A 17,738-nucleotide genomic window follows, 5' to 3' on the forward strand; every position below is an offset into this window, starting at 1 on the left:
GCCTAGGAGGGGGTAACAGGCAGAGGCGTGGCCTCAGAGAAGCCCCACACTTGGAATTCTTTATCCTCTGCCTCCATTTGCCAGCCTTGCTTCCACATACCACAGGCAGCTTTTATGCCTTTTCTGAGTGTGCACAGATCAAGACAAGAGATTTTCACCTTCTGAACGACTCAGGAGCATAAGCCACCACTGTCACACACAGCTTGATGGCTTCACTGATGGAGAAGGTCAGATCTTCATTCCCATAGCAGAAGTCTGAGGGAGTAAAGCAATATGAGAGGATTATCACACAATCACACTAAGTATGAAAGGAGCTAACACATTTCCTTTGCCCCCTCTCCTCTTGCTTGCTTTTCATGTTAACAATGCCCAATAGGCTTTTGGACAGATAAAAATCTGTCTCTGTAAAAGGAGCAAATGCTGCACTCCTACCTGAACCCTACTGCCCAGGAACTCAGTGGGTGAAACAGCTCTGAGCAGGTCACCTGCTGCTGAGCAAAATGCCTGCAGAGTCCTGTTTCAAATATCACCCATCAAAAGCTAAGTCTTCAGCTCAGATATGGCAAGGACACATGTCAAATTAATGAAAATTTTTATGCTCCCTATGCTTTTTCTTAGATGTTCCAACCACACAAAAAGTGATGCTGATGCACCAGTGGTGGCAGAAGTTTTACTTCTTAAAAATCAAGTCCTTTTATACTCATAGCCACAGGGGTGCCAGGACAGAAGTGACTCTGTTTTGCTAGTGATTTCAGAAAAAGGTTTCAAAAGCATTTAAGTTATATACTACAAATATCACTTTGGGCATAATTAGTTTTGGGCACTAAGAAGCTAGAAAGAATAATATTTCTGCAAGAAAAATATTTGTAATAGAACTATAGTCCTGTTTACAGAAATGACTTAGTTATGCAGGAGCCCAAGTCAAAGTTAAGGTCTTAAAACATGTAAATAATAATTCTCATCTTCATATGGAAGATACCAGACACACAACATACTCATCTACAGTCTCATCATCAACTCATACTTGAGAATTTTCAGAGATGTTTTTAATTGTTCTCCACAGAAACCTCAAAGATTTTATACAAATGTTTGGTAAAATCCACGAAGAAGAAGAAATATCTTCTGTTTCTGTACCACTTATTAAAACTTTCTGTATCATAAAATCCCACTTTATTACAAAGCTTTAACTCCAAGGCCAGACAGGCTTCACAGTGCATCAAGATAACCAGTATTTAAGAGAAGAGCAAATTTGGAAAACAAGTTGAAGATTCATATAAAAATCAGGAAAAATCACAAAGCAGCCAAATTCTTAAATGCAGCATTGCATGGATAACTATCAAGAGACAGAATGCCCTGGAAACACCATAGAGCCATATATATTCTGCTTTATGATAAATCAACAGCCTCCCCAGGAGCTCAGCACTGCTGGGTGTCTGAATTGTATCCATCATCCTCCACTAGTCACAGTCTGCCCAGAGGAGAGGATGCTCCTGTTTCCTGTCCATGTGGAGCAGAGGATGACACTGATCTTATCAGCATAATACAGTTTATCAGGCATCTTCATTCTTCACTCACACACATGTTAAAATTCAAAATGCCAGAGGCTAGTCTCAGACTAGAAGGCTTTAAGCAGGAAAAGTAGCTTTGCAATAAAATTAATTAATAATTGTCGTCCTGCAGAAAATATCAAAAGAGTGATGGTGATAAAGTCAATCTTAAAAGCCCCATGAGGCACAGGAGACAGATAGGACATTCCTAAAGAAGAGAAGGGCTCTGAAGAAATCATGCTGCATCAAATGTCCGTTGAATCAATAAACAATGAACCAGAATTAGTGAATAAAGGGTGCTTTACTATTACCTAATGACTTGAGAGGCTTTTCTGCTTTCACCAGCTCTAAGATGTCCAAAATGTCTGGAGTCTCTCCCTCCAAAGACTGCAGCAGGTCAAACAGGCACTGAGCTGACACTCCTTTGCTGGTTCCATTGTTTGTAACATCCTGTTCCAACAAGAGACATTCATGTCATCCCAGCAGGAATGTTTATCTGGAGGTGTGGACAACCTTTGGTTTTTACAAAGGGTCCACATGGAGTTCAGGAACTCATTGCTTTCAACCAGTGAGCCTTGCCTGGCTCAACAGACTGATGCTACTGCACACAGATCTTTGCTGCCATGTGAAGGACAAAGATAGGTGTGCTGACTTCAACTTAAGATCCCATTAACACGCCTAAAATGTTAGAACATCATTAATGAATATTTCAAAACACGACTAATCTAGTATTAGACTTCACATATACTAAAAACTTGGTATTAAGCCTGTAGTTCCTATTGCTGGATTCTCAGAAGAGATTTGCATTTAAAGAGTCATAAGCCATTATAACTCTTCAAGTGTTATGGGTATATTTTCTGAAAAATAATTTGGTTAAGATTTTTTTCTTCTAAGAAGCTGAGAAGCCTCAGAAGAAAATAAAAACAATAATGATCTGCTGCTGTAGAATGCAACAGGTGCATCTTTGATTGGTCCATGTGAGTTGTTTCTACTTAATGACCAATCACAAGTCCAGATGTGTTGAGACTCTGGTCAGTCACAAGATTTTATTATCATTCCATTCCTTTCTTTGCTAGCCTTCTGATGAAATCCTTTACTTCCGTTCTTTTAGTATAGTTTTAATCTATCATAAAATAATAAATCAGCCTTCTGAAACATGGAGTCAAGATTCTCATCTCTTCCCTGGTCCTGAGACGCCGGCAAACACCACTCCATTTAAATAGCCATATAAGTCCTTTCATAATACATTTATCCATAGAAATTTAAAGTGAGACCACATTTACTGGCCTGGACACCATCACTCTGCCATCTCAGCACCCTGCTCCATCAAGTGACGCACAGAAGCGTGCAGAAATAAATCTGGACCTGGTTCTGTGCATCACCAGGTGCTCTCTGCCTGTGACCTCTGATGGGGGTGACTGCACTCACAGGCTTCCTCCCAGACAGGAGGGTGGCTGTGACTCACAGGGAACTCCAGGAGAGGGGCCACGCTGGCAAAGAGCTGCAGGATGAAGGGCTTGCGGTGCAGGACGTAGAACTGGCGGCACGCGAACTCGATGGCCTGGCGCAGCTGCGGGTTGCTCTCGTAGTCAGAGTACACCTGGGCACATGGAAAAGCACATGGAGCCTCTGCTCCAACTCTGCACCTCCTGAGCCCAGATTCAATCAATTACAGCACTGGCATTCCTGACAGGTTTGTCTAACACACTGTTAGGGATGGAGACTGGACCACCCCTCCCTGGCAATGCATTTCATGGTGTCTTAGGGTACAAGATGTGCCTGGGGCTGTGTGTTCTATCACCATCCCTTAGAGGTGGGGCAGTTCTCTTCTGTTCATTAGGCAGTTTTCTTTATCTCTTCCACAACCGACCCTCCCTCTTCTGTTCATGGCCAGTGACTGTCCCTGCATGGCTGATAAAGTTCCATCATCCCACTGGGAGATGCTCTGCCCAGGGGAGGAGCCAAGCATTCCTACCTGGATACAATCTGAGGTTTGGAACAGCACAGCAGCCTTTGCCCACTGCATTTCCAGGGCAGCTTTGTGCTCCCCTGCATTCCCAGAGGAGCAGCTTTCTCCTCCCCTGCATTCCCAGAGGGAGCCCAGGCCCATCTCCAGCAGCCCTGGAGCTGCAGAGGAAAACTCCCCCCTTGTGCAGGGTCCCTGCTCCAGCAGAACCACAGCTGGCACTGCAGGAGGGCTGAGCCACCATGGCATGGGGCTGTGCCACCACCCTGACACACAGGGGGGCAGCTCCTGTTCTGACTCTGGCAGTGTTGGTTTGTATTAATACATTTTTTACGTTATTTTTTTTCTTCCCTAAAGAAGAACTGTTATTCCTACTCCCATATCTTTGCCTGAGAGCCCCTTTTCTTTGCAATTTCTTTTTTATCTCCTAGGAGTGGTATTTTAATAATTCAGCAGTTGACAATAATTGAGGGTGAGGATAGGAAAGAATTACAAACTAATTTCTCTCAATATGAAGTGATAATGAAGTGAGAATCGTTTGCAGGACTGAGTGGTTACTGTTGACAACTTCAAATTATGTTTTTAGACTATTTTATTTCAAATGTCTTATTTCTTAGTAATAAACCCATGCACTGCTTAACTGGATCCAATTCATACTTACCTAATCATGGATATCCGACTTTCCAACTACTACACAGTTTGTTTAGATAGCCAAAGCAAATCACTGGGTCTAATAATTGTTCTCTGTTAACTAAGTGAAAATGAACATGTATAGGGACTCTTCTTTTCACTCTCTGCATTATAATATTAAATCTCTACTTAGATACTGCCTTTGAGCCCTACAGAAATAGTCCTTTTTATGTTTAAAAGAAATATTTTTAATATTTTATTTTCAGTAGCTGATTTTCAACAGGAAAAGAAAATCAGCTCACTTGATCGTCTCTAATTGAAGAGAAACTCCACCTCTGACACTTCCAATATTTGTCATTACTCACAAGAAAAAACATGGAATTTTTCATAAATGTTTTGAGTTATTTTCATACTTAAAAAGTGAATATAATTTAGTTTTAATTAGCAAGTAGTAAATCCAGATATTTCAACTATTTCCCAAACTTCAGCCACCCATGAAATAAAAACCACAGAGAAATACCTAAGGGCCAAGAATAGCTCAGAAATTTCACATTTCTGTGTGGAAATACAGAGAAAGGAAAACAGACATTTATTTACTTAACACAATGGAGAACAGAACGTTTAGTAATTTACTCAAGTAGGAAACAGAAAGCTAATTTGGGCCATCCCATTGTTGCCTTCTTGGGGAATCTAAAAGCTCTCATGAGGACTCAGCAGATGGAAGTTTCCCTGTTGTCAATTCCATCATGGAATCACAGGATGGTTGTAAGGGACTTCAAAGCCCATCCAGTTCTATGGGCAGGGACACTTTCCACTATGCCAGGCTGCTCCAAGCCCTGTTCAAGCTGACCTTGAACACTCACAGGGATGGGGCAACCACAGCTTCTCTGGGCAACCTTTGCCAGGCTCACAGGGAAGAACTCACGGGAAGTTCTTCTCCCGGCAAGAATTCCCCTGCCAAGGTGCGACCTGCAGCTGCTCCCTGTCAGCAGGACATGGCAGCACTCCCTGGGATTGCCCCTGGGCATGGCTCACCTGCAGCATGCTGGGCAGCACCCACTGGTAGCCGCTGAGGGAGAAGAGGTGGTTGAAGTGCACGGCCGTGTTGATGACGGTGGCGGCGTACTGCCTGAGCAGGGCACTGTCCTCGGGGTGCAGGATCAGGGCACCGTTGAACACGTTCAGGAACAGCATGATCTCATCCCCCCACGGGAACTCGCTGGGCATGCCAAGGAACATCTCTTCCAGCAGCTTAATCCACAAGCTTTTCTGAAGGGTGTCTAGACCAAAGAGCTCTTTGCCGGCTGCAGGGGAGAAGAGCAACCAGCAGCAGTCAGCTCTGTCCACCACAGCCAGCCTCACCTCACTGCAAAGAACCATCCCACAACCATCACCACAACCCCATGACCATCCTTCTGCCTTTCAAAAATTATTTCCCCCATCCTGTGTTTCTTTAAGTGCCCACAGGGCTTGAACAAACCTCGACTGAATGCACCAATATGAAGACGAAGAATGATAAATATCGCACAGTTCATTAATCTGCTGGTTGGACACTCTTCTCTTAAAATGTGGAAGATTTGAGCTTGCATGTGCATCATTTGCCCCACACAGAGGCTGTGTAGATTTATGATCAGGTTTTATGTCCCAGGTGACTCACACAGTACAGGAAACTGATGCAGGGTTACAATAATGCTTCTGAAATCAAGTGCCTTTAGGGCTGGTACAGAACTTGCCAATGCTTACCACTGTGCAACAATGGCCTGTTTAACCTATTTAGTATCAGGCTGGAAAACCTGATTTACATCCAGAGCAAAGTTTCTGTGTGGACTGTTTCTTTATCCCTGCTGCAGAATTTGCTCAGTCTTCCTTGGATGACAACTGCTTCCTCAAAGTAGATGGCAAAGAACTTTGAGGAATTCTTTTTAGGTAGTCTCATGCATAATTTTAATAGTCAATTAAAACTTATTCTCATTTGGGTCCAAAGCAAGTAGCCTTGTGTGGAGAATTCTAACACTGAAGCCCTTTCTGCTGCTGTGCTTACAAACCAGCAGCTCTGTATCCCAGCAAGAGGTTTCCCCAGCAAGAGATTCATCAGCTTCCAGAAAAGCTGCAAGCCTCTGTGTTTCTAAGGCAAATGAAGCACTCACCGTGGTGCCTTAAGGGCTAGAACAGAGGCTAGACAGAGTTCAGAGGAATAAAGAGGACATTTGTTGAAGAGCCTTCAAAGGCCACACCCTGGCAGTACCGGAGCCAGAGTCATGGCTCTGCCTGGATGGCTCCAAGATGGAAGCAAAAGAGAGCTTGGTCACGAGATCTCGCATTTTTATACATTTTGGTCCATTAGCATATTAGAGCTGCAGTCCATGAAGTCCCATCCTTCTTGTTTTTTCTCTTCAGTTCCATGTTGTTTATGCTCTTGGGCCTGAGATTTAGATCGGTTGTCCTTAAGAAGGAATTGTTTTGTCTCCCTACTCTGTGAAGAGAGCTCACTATCCCTTTATATGAAGGCCAGACCCACACACTAAAGCCATACAGAATCTGAAAAATACAAAAGCTAAACCCTGAGGCATCAACTGAACTCTGTGTGCCTTGTGCAGCCCTCCAGGGGCTCGTACCTCGGGGGTCACTGAAGAGCGAGAACTCGGCGTCGATGGCGCTGCGGGGGAAGGAGGGCAGGCGGAGCAGGTCCTCCTGCAGCATGGACACGTGGGACTGCTTGTGGGCTGGAGGGATCTTCTGCGTCAGCGAGATCAGGAACAGCACCCGCCCCACCTCCTCCAGCTTGCGGGTGAACACCTGGCAGGGAAACAGAGGCAAAGATCTACGTCAGCCCAATCCAAAAACATTTAAAATATCCGCACACTTCAGCAGGTTCATTTCTTGGGCTTGCTCTTGACGAGGTTTCTGCTGTTGAGATGACTCTGAGGTGTTAGAAAGTCTTTTTTCCCCAGCCTTGAGATTGAATAAGACAGGATTCTTTGGCTCTCATTCTCAAGGTTGTTTATTTTTTTTTTTAATCTATAACATTTTTTCCCTGACCTGCCAAGGTCTGTCTGGCAGGTCAGGTTGAGGCACACTGACCACCCTCAGTGGTCAGTGTGCTATCTTATTATACTAAAAACTACGTGTATTTGATTTACAATAATTTTTAAATACTTATTACTTATGTTAGACAGTTTGTCTCTACTCTAAATTAATCTGGAAGTGCTACTATCACAGTAGAAGAGACTAAGAAGAAGTAGGAGGAAGGATAGGGCATGCCTAAATTCTTCTATTTTGCTTCTTGAATCTTCATTCTAAAACTCCAAAATTCTACTTTTCTACTTTGTGATAAATTCACTATTACGTTAATCAAACTCTCGTGGTTTGTAACTTTTTGTATAAAGTTGGTAATTGTTTCTATGGGTTAAAATCAAAGGCACAGGTGGTTTTGATTCTGTGCTAAGGTTTTTGAGCTCTCTGTTATGGTTTCGAATCCTCCAGGGCAGCTAGAGGAATTTCTTGGGTTCTGACAGCTCTGATCCAAAGGATCAGAGAAAGAAATCTCTGGCTCAGAGGATCACAGTGAAATTCACAGGGCTGGTGCTGCACCCTCTCACAAGAATTTGTGTGCCACAGTTCTCCAGCCCAGGTCTCCAAGGTGGATTGTGTTTGTAAAAATGGAATCTAACAACATTTTCAGTCTTCTGGAGGACCCCAAGTGGTTATGGAACCATTTCCAACTTTGCCATGGGTTTTTCTGTAGATTAATGTAAGCCCCAAGGTGGTCAGAGCTGGATGTTTTCCAGCAACATCTTGCATGACTACAGAGAGGCCAGCAAAGGTGTGATACAAGTTTTTACCTTAGAAATATTTTGGGCTCTGAGTGCTCTAAATATAAAAATGTGGAAAGCAAAGTAATGCCCTGACAAAAATGTGAAGCCCATTTAAGCATTTTTGAATCATGTAGAGTGTATTAAACTCATTTATTTGTGGGACACCTGCTAGAACCAGAGTAATTTCTGTCAGGGAAGCATCCAAGTTGATCCCAAGTAATTTCAGATTTTTATTGACTTTCTATTGACAGATGCAGCACATGAAAAATTGTCCTATTCTGTGCCTTACACATACGAGATGGCATTGACTTTCTTTTCCATTATTTTAGCTGCTAGTAGCTCTTAAGCAGCTTTATAGCTGCCTTTTATAACCACTCATGATGGTATTTTCCTACTCACAGTAAGAACACAGCTACAATAGCTGACTTTTGGCTACAAAAACACAACTGTTAATACTAAATACATAATGTTTAAGCACATTCCTGCACATGCTTTTTAAAATTTTCTGCAAAATGATCCATTATAAGGAAACTGGCTGGACAGAGCTGGGGAAGGGGGAATTCACATCACACTCTAATCTTCCTTAATAATGTACAGAATACATGGCCCCAAGGGAGATTTCACCCAGACTGCTACTGCTATTTCACCTGACTTCTGCTTCTTTTGATCTGCATGCAGCATGAGGAAAAGCCTTTAAAAGGGGGAAAAAAATATTTTCAGGGTTTGTTTCTGGTTAGAGGTATGAGTTACCTGTTTCTGAATGAGCTCTTGACCCTTTTCTGGATGCATCTGCACCAGGTTGAGCTGGGGAGAAACTGACCTCCGGAAAGGATAAATATCACGGACATAGGTCTGCCAGGAAAGGGGAAAAAGTGTGTTTTAAACAAATGTAATCACTATGGCATCACTCAACAGAATGGAAAAAAGGGCCCTTTAGCCCTTCCTGAAGGGCAGGGGCTTTCAGACAGTGTCAGGCATCATGAAAGAGCACAAACAGAAGAGAAATCTGTTCTAACAAAACTAGACATTCTTGTTTTCTGCCTCTCCCTCTTCTCTCAAATTCCAGTCTTTCACCACACACAGCTAAAGATGTGATGCTCACAGGACAGAACTGTATTTATAGGCTGCTTTTTCTCCTTTAGATAACCCTGATGTTTAAAAAGAAGCAAGATGAAAAGTCACACAAACTTGATCTTTGCCTCACCTTGTTGTAATGAATGAGATTCCAACGCTTATCCATTAAAAAATAATGAGAAGACTGAGTTTCAGGTATGTTAAAAAACTCCAAACACTCCTGAAAAGAAAGAAATCAAAACATCCTGTTACTTTTTAGTTGTTTTGTACAAATACCACAACACCCAAAAGAAGAATATCCATCTAATAATTTATAAAGGTACAAACATGCATGCCTCACTCAGACTGGCACACTGTTGGGGCTTTAATTATTTATTTCCTTTTTTAATCATGAAGTACCTGAGTATGTTTGTGACAATCAACGCATGCTGACCTCACAATCCTGAAGACTGGTGTTACTTATTTTGATATCACACATATTTGTCTGACTGGATGAGCCATATTGGCCTGGGTATTTATCAAGATTTAGTGATAGGTGGTATGCAGAGACACTGAAGTTCTGACCCTTTCAAACACTGAGATGTGATTCCCAGTAAAATTTAACACAGTCAGACAAACTGAAGGCTTCTACCAATCTGTTTCCCAAGTGGCTCAATTAAAACCACTCAGGAAATTTTTGGCAGAAAGTGACCGCATAGCTCCTGAAAACCAAAATATTGTTGTGGCTACTAAGCCATCATTTTCACTCTGATCTTGATCAATTTCTCATCTCTAGTGCTGATAAACCCAAACATTTAAATGATTTGTATATTTATCAAAAATATACAGCAAATACTCAGCAAGCTGCAGTGTCTCCAAATGTAGTTGCATCTGTGAGGTTTGGGATTTCTGTGAGTTCAGAGCATTTCTATTACCCTTAAATGTAAGATCCTGTTTATTGCAACCAAGCTCCCCTCCCAGGCAGACAGACATCCCTGTGAGCAGAATTTCCCTCCCTGACCCTGGGACAGGATGATCAGGCAGAATGGATTGCTGGCATGCAGGTATGGCAGGTAAATTTAAGTTTGTCCAGCTCAAACACTGACTCCTACCTTCAGCAGAGCCTCAAATTGTGTGTCCTCGTGGACTGGTAACTGCGTTGGGATGTCACACTCATTCTGTCCATGCACAACGAGGGTTTTTGTGCCTGGAGGAAGAAAAGTTGTTGTGTTCTCCCTAGTTTCTTTAATTAACTCAATTTTAGGAGCCTGCCCATGGAGGAAGAGTGGTACTTGAAATTCATTCCTGGACAGGCAGACTAAGCCAGTCTAGAACCATTACGCAGTGTTAACATATTCTCCCACTTTCCCAGTTTAATGAGAAATTGAGCTGTTCCTAAAAGGATGAGCTGATTTTAGCAGCAGCTGTCAGCTCTAAGGAAGAAACATGCAAAAGGTCAAACCTGTTTATCAGCAAGATATCTCAAGTCTGAATGACAGAGTTTTACAATGATGCTTCTCCAGCCTTTCACAGCCCAACTGGCACAAAGCTCTGGGCTGAACTGCTATTCTAATTCACTTTCTGTCTGCTTCTTTTAGAGCTCCTAAAGTGATTTGCTGAATCTCAAGGAATCAGCAGTAGAATTTACTGACTGAATACTCAACTGAAGGAAAATTGCCTTAAAATATGCAGCCATTTGTAACAGGTTTTTTCTGATCCAGTCCTGATGTATCTTACTTTTGGTCAAGTGGGCCATAAACTTTGAAGTGAAGTAAATTTAAAGACTTATTTCCTATACCTGGCATTGAGGCAGTCACCAGCAGCTTCACTTCACACTGTTCCTTCTTCATGGTCTGTTTGAGATCCTTGAAGAAGAGTCCTTCAACATAACCCACCACTTCCCAAAGGAAGGTGAGAGTGGCAGAAATGGCATCCATGCCCCATTCACATGGAGTCCGTACAAAATACATGATCAATCCTACCTGCAGGGAATGAGAAAGAGGAATATCAGGTTGTACACACTCTTGTAACTGTGCAGAGCATTGAGCACAGAATATTCTGTAACACAGAATAACAGTATTGTTCCACCTTTCTTCATTCAGAGGGATAAACTCATTAAACTTTCCTCCTGAAGTTTTATACGTATTAAAAAACAATCTGACTGTAATATTCTTCCTTTTTTTCTAGAGATCATGAGAATTGGGGGAAAAAGTACTCTTGCCTTAAGCACCACTGCAGATGAGGAGAAGGGAGAATATCTGCAGTTAAAGATTTCATATTTATGCTCTGAAGTGCTGCCATGTAGACAACTCACAAACTACAGAAGGCTCCCTGGAGAAGCATATATCTTATCTGCTTCACCTCCTAACTACATTTGTCCACAGTCTTGAAAGACTTGCTATATCTGCTCCAAGAGGACTCTCTATCAGCAAAGCACTTTCTGAACCCAAATTAAGTAAAATAATTAAAAGTTTTTGGTGCTGGGGCCCTTCTAATTGTCTTCAACTCATTGGCCAAGGTTCAGTTCAGAAATCCATGACAGGCTGCTTAGGGATTTAATGAAAACAGAAAGGTTCCTTTTCCTCTCCCCAGAAGGTCAGAAAGGCTGGTGGAAGCCTGGTGGCTTGCATGCACAAGCAGGAGCAAGTATGAGCTATATAAGAAAAATTGAGTGCATTTATTGCACACATGAAGGCAGAGCAGAGGTTCTGGGCTGCACAGTGAGCCCACAAGCTACTCACCAAGTAGTTAAAGAGGATATGAGATGTCTGGGCAGGAAAGTCTCCAATGTTCAACAAAAGCTTCCTCAGCATATACATCAGCTCATCCTGGAAGAAAAGCAAAAGATTTTTTCTTCCCATCATGCCTATGCCATGTTCCCTAAACAGCTGCTCAAAGCTTGGCTGGGAGCAAAAGCTTTGCTTAGAGCTGATAAATCCGCTGTGTCCTATTTGCATCAGGGGACAAAGACTGAGGCCAAATGATGGCATGCTGCATTATAACAGCAAGTGCTCTCTCTGCAGTGGTGTCCCTGGAGTGCTCCCCAGCCCTGAGGAGCTGTGTCCCTGTCCCTGGGGAGGGGCAGCTGTGTCCCTGTCCCTGGGGAGGGTACCTGGCGATTGCTGATGGTGAGCTTCTCCAGGAAGTGCCGCAGAACTGTAGAGGGGTCCTCAATCAAGCAGTTCCACAGGACCTGCTGGGCAACAGCACTGACTGGGAGAGGGAAAGGAAACCAGGTCAGAACTGTCTCTTGGAAGAGCCATGAACTGCTGTACTTAAAAAAACCTCCCTAGTTTTCCTTACTCTGCCACATTTTATACTGAACACCCAAGACACCATTTGATGCACTGGAATTCCTGGTAACCAGTGCAGTGATCCCAGAAATAATAATCACAGGTCGAATATTTGAACCTTCCCTAACCACTGGTGATATGACATGAAGCACTTCACAACTGTTAAGGAATGATAAAGAAATAATTGATTGGTTTCTTAACTCCAGATGGATAAAAATCAAGCAACAGAGATATAAATTCATGTACTTGTTTTGTTCATGCAAATAAGTTCAATTTCATGGTGATTCATAGAATGATTTGATCTGGTGTTGGTGAACAGTATTAGATAGTCAGAGGGGAATTGTGTTGATGATCAACTCCTTTAAGTGCAATTGCTTGCAATTCTCTGAAGGTCAACAACAACACAGAATTATTCATTATTTTGTTTTCAGTACTCAGCTCCTGATCACAAAATCACACATACATTGTTTAGAGGGCTGGCTACATACAGCTAAAACTGAATACAAAATGTAACAGGAAGTTAAATCCACAACCAGCTGACATGATGAGTGAGAGATGAACGAAGCAGAACAGCCCACCAAGCCCACCAGGTATTACCACTTTCAATAAACAAATACAAGGAAATGTACTATAAATTTACAAAGACATCATAGACCATGACCAAAATGTTCAGGCTGTGCATAGGTGCATAGGAACACAAAAATATGAGTAGGAATAGATCTCCAGAGGTCTCCAGTCCAAGCCCTGCTTGGAGCAGGGCTGTCATGTACACTGGGTATATTAACCACAGCTATGACTAGCCAGGGTTTGATAACCCCTGTGCATGGAGAATCAACACAAATTATGCACTTGGTGATTAACTTCCTTCATAATTTCTTCATGAACTTCCCAAGTTGTAAACTCTAAGTCAGCGTTCTTCTAACTCTCTGCTTCCTTTGAATCACAGCAAACAAGCCCAGCTCCTACAGTTCCTCCTCAAAGAACACTTGTGTTAGGCCTCTTACCATCCTTGTATCCCCTCACTAGATTTTTTTCAGCTTCTCAATATTTCTTTTGAATTAGGGGCTTTTTTAGGGTCCTGAAAGGGCAAAATCCCCTCAATCTCAAATACAGATTATGCAGAAAATAAAAAGGAAAAACCCTACAAAGACACATTTCTACTGCAAATCTACATTCAACATTTTGAAACTGGTTCTGCCATCCTTAAGCAACAATCCCTTGAAGTTTAATGGAGGTCAATACCAGCTACTCCATCCTCCCGGACTTCTCCATCTTCCATCAGGTGGACAATGGGGAGCACTGCAGCACAGATGCAGGCTGGAAACACAGCCTGGGGTGGCTGGGGCACGTGGTGGTTTGGGGTGTGCTCCGTTGTGTGCTCTTCATCTGGAGCAGTGAGAGGAAGAGGAGTCAGGGAATACACTGTGCTACTATTCAGACAAACATTTATGTTAGTGCCTGTACACGCAGAACAAAGATCAGAATACTGTTCACTGTGCAAGCATGGCAGGTTTGCTGCCATCTCCAACTAGAAATGGAGCCTCCAGCCAATTTCTTGATCAAGAATTTTCACTGTAAATATGTAATTTTTCAACTTACATTTCTTTTCTTGTAGGCAAACCAGTTCTTTTTGCTAAAATCTCTTTTTTTCAGCTAGAGTGCTCTCTGTAGCACTACTCTCCAAGTAGAGGAGGCAGCAGGGGTGAATAAAATAATGAAGGGCAGTAACTTATTAAAAAGGAGCTCAAGCTTGGGAATATATTTGGCAAAAGGGAACACCAGAGCTGTATGGCTCAACAGGAAAGGCGTCCAGTGAATGAATCCTAGGAGGGAGTGCTGCAAAGTGAAGTCACCCACCTTCTGCACTGACTGCTGAGCGCACCGACCACACGGAGCCGCGGCGGAAGGAATAATTCCTGTGGGAGGTGCTGGACGTGCAGGACGGGCTCACAGACAGGCGGCGGGAGGCCAGGTTGGCAACTTCTTCTACTGACAAACAGAACAGGGAATGTCAATCCACACACAGCCAGCAGGCTCCAAGGAAGCTTTTGAAGGGCAGCAATTGCAGCCCAATCAAAACGCTGAAAAGTCAAGCCAGGTAATTGTGTAGAATACACAATTTAAAAGCTGTAAAGATCAGTCATATATAGGTTATTTGCTCATGCTTTGGGAAACAGCAGAACATTGGTGCATAAGAGTGTTCACATTCTGGTGCATCACATTTTAACAGAGAAAACCCTGAAAAATCCCTGGAAAAAATCCAATAAACCCCAGAAAAAAACTCTGGAAAAATCCTGGAAAAACCTCTGGGAAAAAAACAGGAAAAAAATTCCTGGGAAAACCCTTGGGAAAACCCTGGAATAACCCCAGGGAAACCTCTGGAAAATCCCTGGAAAAAACCCTATAAACCCCAGAAAAAAACTCTGGAAAAATCCTGGGAAAACCTCTGGAAAAATCCTAGGAAAACCTCTGGAAGATCACAGGAAAAACCTCTGGAAAAACCCCTGGAAAAATCCCTTCAAAAAAAACTGGAAAACCCCTGGTAAAAGTCCCAGAAAAAACACTGGAAAATCTGCTGGATAAACTCCTGGAATAACCCCTGGAAAAAACCCTGGAGAAAAACCCTGGGAAAAACACTGGGAAAAACCCTGGGAAAACTCCTGGAAAAAAACCCCAGGAAAAGTCCTGGAAAAATAAAACAGGAAAACCCCTGCAAAAATCCTGGGGAAACCCTGGGAAAACCTCTGGAAAAACCCTTGGAAAAAAAACCTATGAACCCTGAAAAAAAAACTCTGGAAAAATCCTGGAAAACCTCTGGAAAAATCCTGGGAAAACCTCTGGAAGAACACAGGAAAAATCCCTAGAAAAGCCCCTGGAAAAACCTCTGTACACTTCTTTTCATCAACTCCCTGTTAACCATCATGTTTGCTGGTGCTCAGTTTTTCTGAAGAACTAGGATTTCTGCTCACAGATTTCCCAGTGCATGCTTAGATCTCATCTACTCTCTACTCACCTAATGGCACACACCTTGGAATGCCTTTAAGGAAGTTTTTGTGCTCTGTTAGCCTGGGCCAGTAAAACTCCTCACCCACAGAGTAAGCTTATTTGTCACTCGTGTGCAATTTTGGCAGACTCCAAGTTTGGCACTGAGCTTGATCTGGTCACCTGGGCTCCCCCAATATTCACCACAAAGGTAGAAAACCCCAGAGGCAATTCAGTATATCCTAAGTTTCTTAGGACAGATGCAGCTAAAGAGCAATTCCTCCCACACTTTAATTACTAAAGAGTTGAAGTTAGGAAAGATGGATTTCATTCCTACTGTTGCATATTCTCTTGTGTTACATCCTGCAATAAATTGGGAGCTTTGAGATGTTAAATGCTGGCAAGTTCCACTGAAGTTGGGGCAGATGGGGTCAGTGTCTTTATCACCCAGTAAGAACTCAATATATCCAAGGTTTTGTCCCTTTTTTGGTACTAATTTTCAAACACACATTTTCTCAATGACTTGGAATCGTCAACAAATGGACATTGTTGGGACCTTCCTAACACTAAAAATCAGTTTTCCTGGACATCATTGCCCTAAGCAGTGCTCTAGAATTGTCAAACACACTTTTTCTCAATGACTTGGACTCTTCAACAACTGGATGTGGTTGAGACCTTCCCTAACACTAAAAATCAATTTTCCTGGACATGGCTGCCCTATGCAGAGCTCTGCGTTTCTGGGAAATGCTCTCAGGTTGCTGGAATGCAGTTCCTGGTCCCAGAGCACACCTTCCTCTTCCTGCTCAGAGCTTGGTGTACAGGATGGCTCATAGCAGGCCTCCTGAGTGATGGGGATGGCAGTGATGAGGCTGGCTTCCCTGCCCAGGCGCTTCTTCTCTTCCTCCTGCTGAAGGTTCTTCAGGATATGCTCCGCTCGCTGGTGGGAACGGGACACAGCTCGGGCAGAAAAGGACTTCTGTTGGGAGCAAGAGAGAAGAAACACAGCCTGAAGCTGTTAGGTAAGGTGCACACAGATTTTCTGACAAAGGCTTGGTCTCAGTGACATTCAGCAGCTCAGTTTCTAAATATAAATCAGATTGGTGCCAGCTGAACAGAGATTCACCAGGAGAATTAGTGGAAATAAACCTACAATAAGATTTGGTGCAAACTCCTCCCAGGAGACACCAAAGGATCCAGTGCAGACTAAATTGTCTCTCAGGCAGTTCTAGTGAAAAAACCTTCTCTTGGAGAGAGAACAGCTGTGAGCTCCCAAGATCTAAGTCAGTGTCTTTCACAGGGATATGAGGTGCAGTGCAGTACCTCAGTGAACAAACAGAAAAGCTTGATGCCCATGTAGAAAATTCTGTGTCCTACACTGACTATACTCAATCTCAGAGTTAATCCACATCTTTTGGCTTAATTTACCCCACACCTCAACAGAGAGGAAGCAGTGCTTACTCTCAGGATGTCTGCTTACCGACTGATCTTCATTGATAGGGTCCTGCACACTCCCACTGCACTGAGGGACCCAGGGAGGGTCAAACATTGGCACAGATGGCATCCCCAGCACAGGAGAAGGCAGAGTGAAGTTTATGCTTGGAGGAGGAATCTAAACAAAACCATGAAAGACATTTTGTTGCAGCCAACTATTATTGTCAGTATTGTAAATCAAACATGAACACAACTACCCAAGACACGAATTAACTCTGCCAATTTTTCCCGCATCTGTATCTCACTGCACTGTAGCACCATGTATGACACTCATCTTCTCTCATATTTCCTGACCTGAGCCCCCATTTTATTCTCCCCATTTTATACAGGACTTCTCCATATCACCTCCCCCACTAGTGAAACTTATACAATCATTTTTTTCCCTAAACAGAGTTTCAGGAAATTTCATGGCAGTCTGTCACTAAACATCTATCCCATAAGGCGAGTTGTAAATACCATCATTAAGCTTCATGTGTCTTAGCTACCTTGAAGATCTGCTGTGCTCCCTCTTCCATCCTTGGCCACACTTGATATCTGAACCTCCAGAGTGTGTGAAATTTAAGGATGGCATTCAGTCTTTGCACTGTTTCTGGGTGATGGAATTCGGACATCAGCATGTCAGAAACAGCCTCTGGCACTTTGACAGCACACAGCAGGAACATGGCAGCTGCAGGGAGAGAACAGCTGATCACCTCTGTTTCTCAATCATATATTTATTTTGCAAAGAAAATCTGCAGGTGTAAAAACCCACACCAAAAGAAACCCCACAAATAGGATCACCAATGTACCAGGCCTAGAGAAAACTGTGCTACTTTATGAAACCAAGCATGTGTGATTCTACGTTTTGGAGGCACACAGCATTACAGTTGAAACTTGTAAATTCTTCTGTAAAATCTGCTTTTTAAAATAGAGTACCCCTTTCATCTTCTCAGGCATGACTTGTTCAAAATAAGAACATCTC

At 42.9% G+C, this 17,738-nt stretch overlaps 1 protein-coding gene across 15 annotated transcripts in view; it reads right to left on the reverse strand.

Annotated features, from left to right (window-relative positions):
• Window positions 1-17,738, reverse strand: part of UNC80 (unc-80 homolog, NALCN channel complex subunit) — a 122,628-nt gene that overhangs the window by 35,207 nt on the left and 69,683 nt on the right. For 13 of the 15 annotated variants that reach the window (XM_074548052.1, XM_074548050.1, XM_014266942.3 and 10 more), the window contains 16 exons: window positions 17,263-17,444; window positions 16,764-16,895; window positions 16,076-16,262; window positions 14,162-14,293; window positions 13,547-13,690; window positions 12,124-12,224; window positions 11,753-11,839; window positions 10,810-10,993; window positions 10,124-10,218; window positions 9,163-9,252; window positions 8,709-8,810; window positions 6,759-6,939; window positions 5,179-5,447; window positions 3,013-3,147; window positions 1,859-1,997; window positions 159-255 (listed from right to left, as the gene is read on the reverse strand). In XM_074548052.1, coding sequence (XP_074404153.1) covers window positions 159-255; window positions 1,859-1,997; window positions 3,013-3,147; window positions 5,179-5,447; window positions 6,759-6,939; window positions 8,709-8,810; window positions 9,163-9,252; window positions 10,124-10,218; window positions 10,810-10,993; window positions 11,753-11,839; window positions 12,124-12,224; window positions 13,547-13,690; window positions 14,162-14,293; window positions 16,076-16,262; window positions 16,764-16,895; window positions 17,263-17,444 — 2,257 coding nt within the window. The remainder of the gene's footprint in view (window positions 1-158; window positions 256-1,858; window positions 1,998-3,012; window positions 3,148-5,178; window positions 5,448-6,758; window positions 6,940-8,708; window positions 8,811-9,162; window positions 9,253-10,123; window positions 10,219-10,809; window positions 10,994-11,752; window positions 11,840-12,123; window positions 12,225-13,546; window positions 13,691-14,161; window positions 14,294-16,075; window positions 16,263-16,763; window positions 16,896-17,262; window positions 17,445-17,738) is intronic. The other 2 variants (XM_074548048.1, XM_014266944.3) reach the window with 1 other exon arrangement.

Source organism: Zonotrichia albicollis, chromosome 10, assembly GCF_047830755.1.
Source record: "Zonotrichia albicollis isolate bZonAlb1 chromosome 10, bZonAlb1.hap1, whole genome shotgun sequence".
Classification (NCBI taxonomy): Eukaryota; Metazoa; Chordata; class Aves; order Passeriformes; family Passerellidae; genus Zonotrichia; species Zonotrichia albicollis.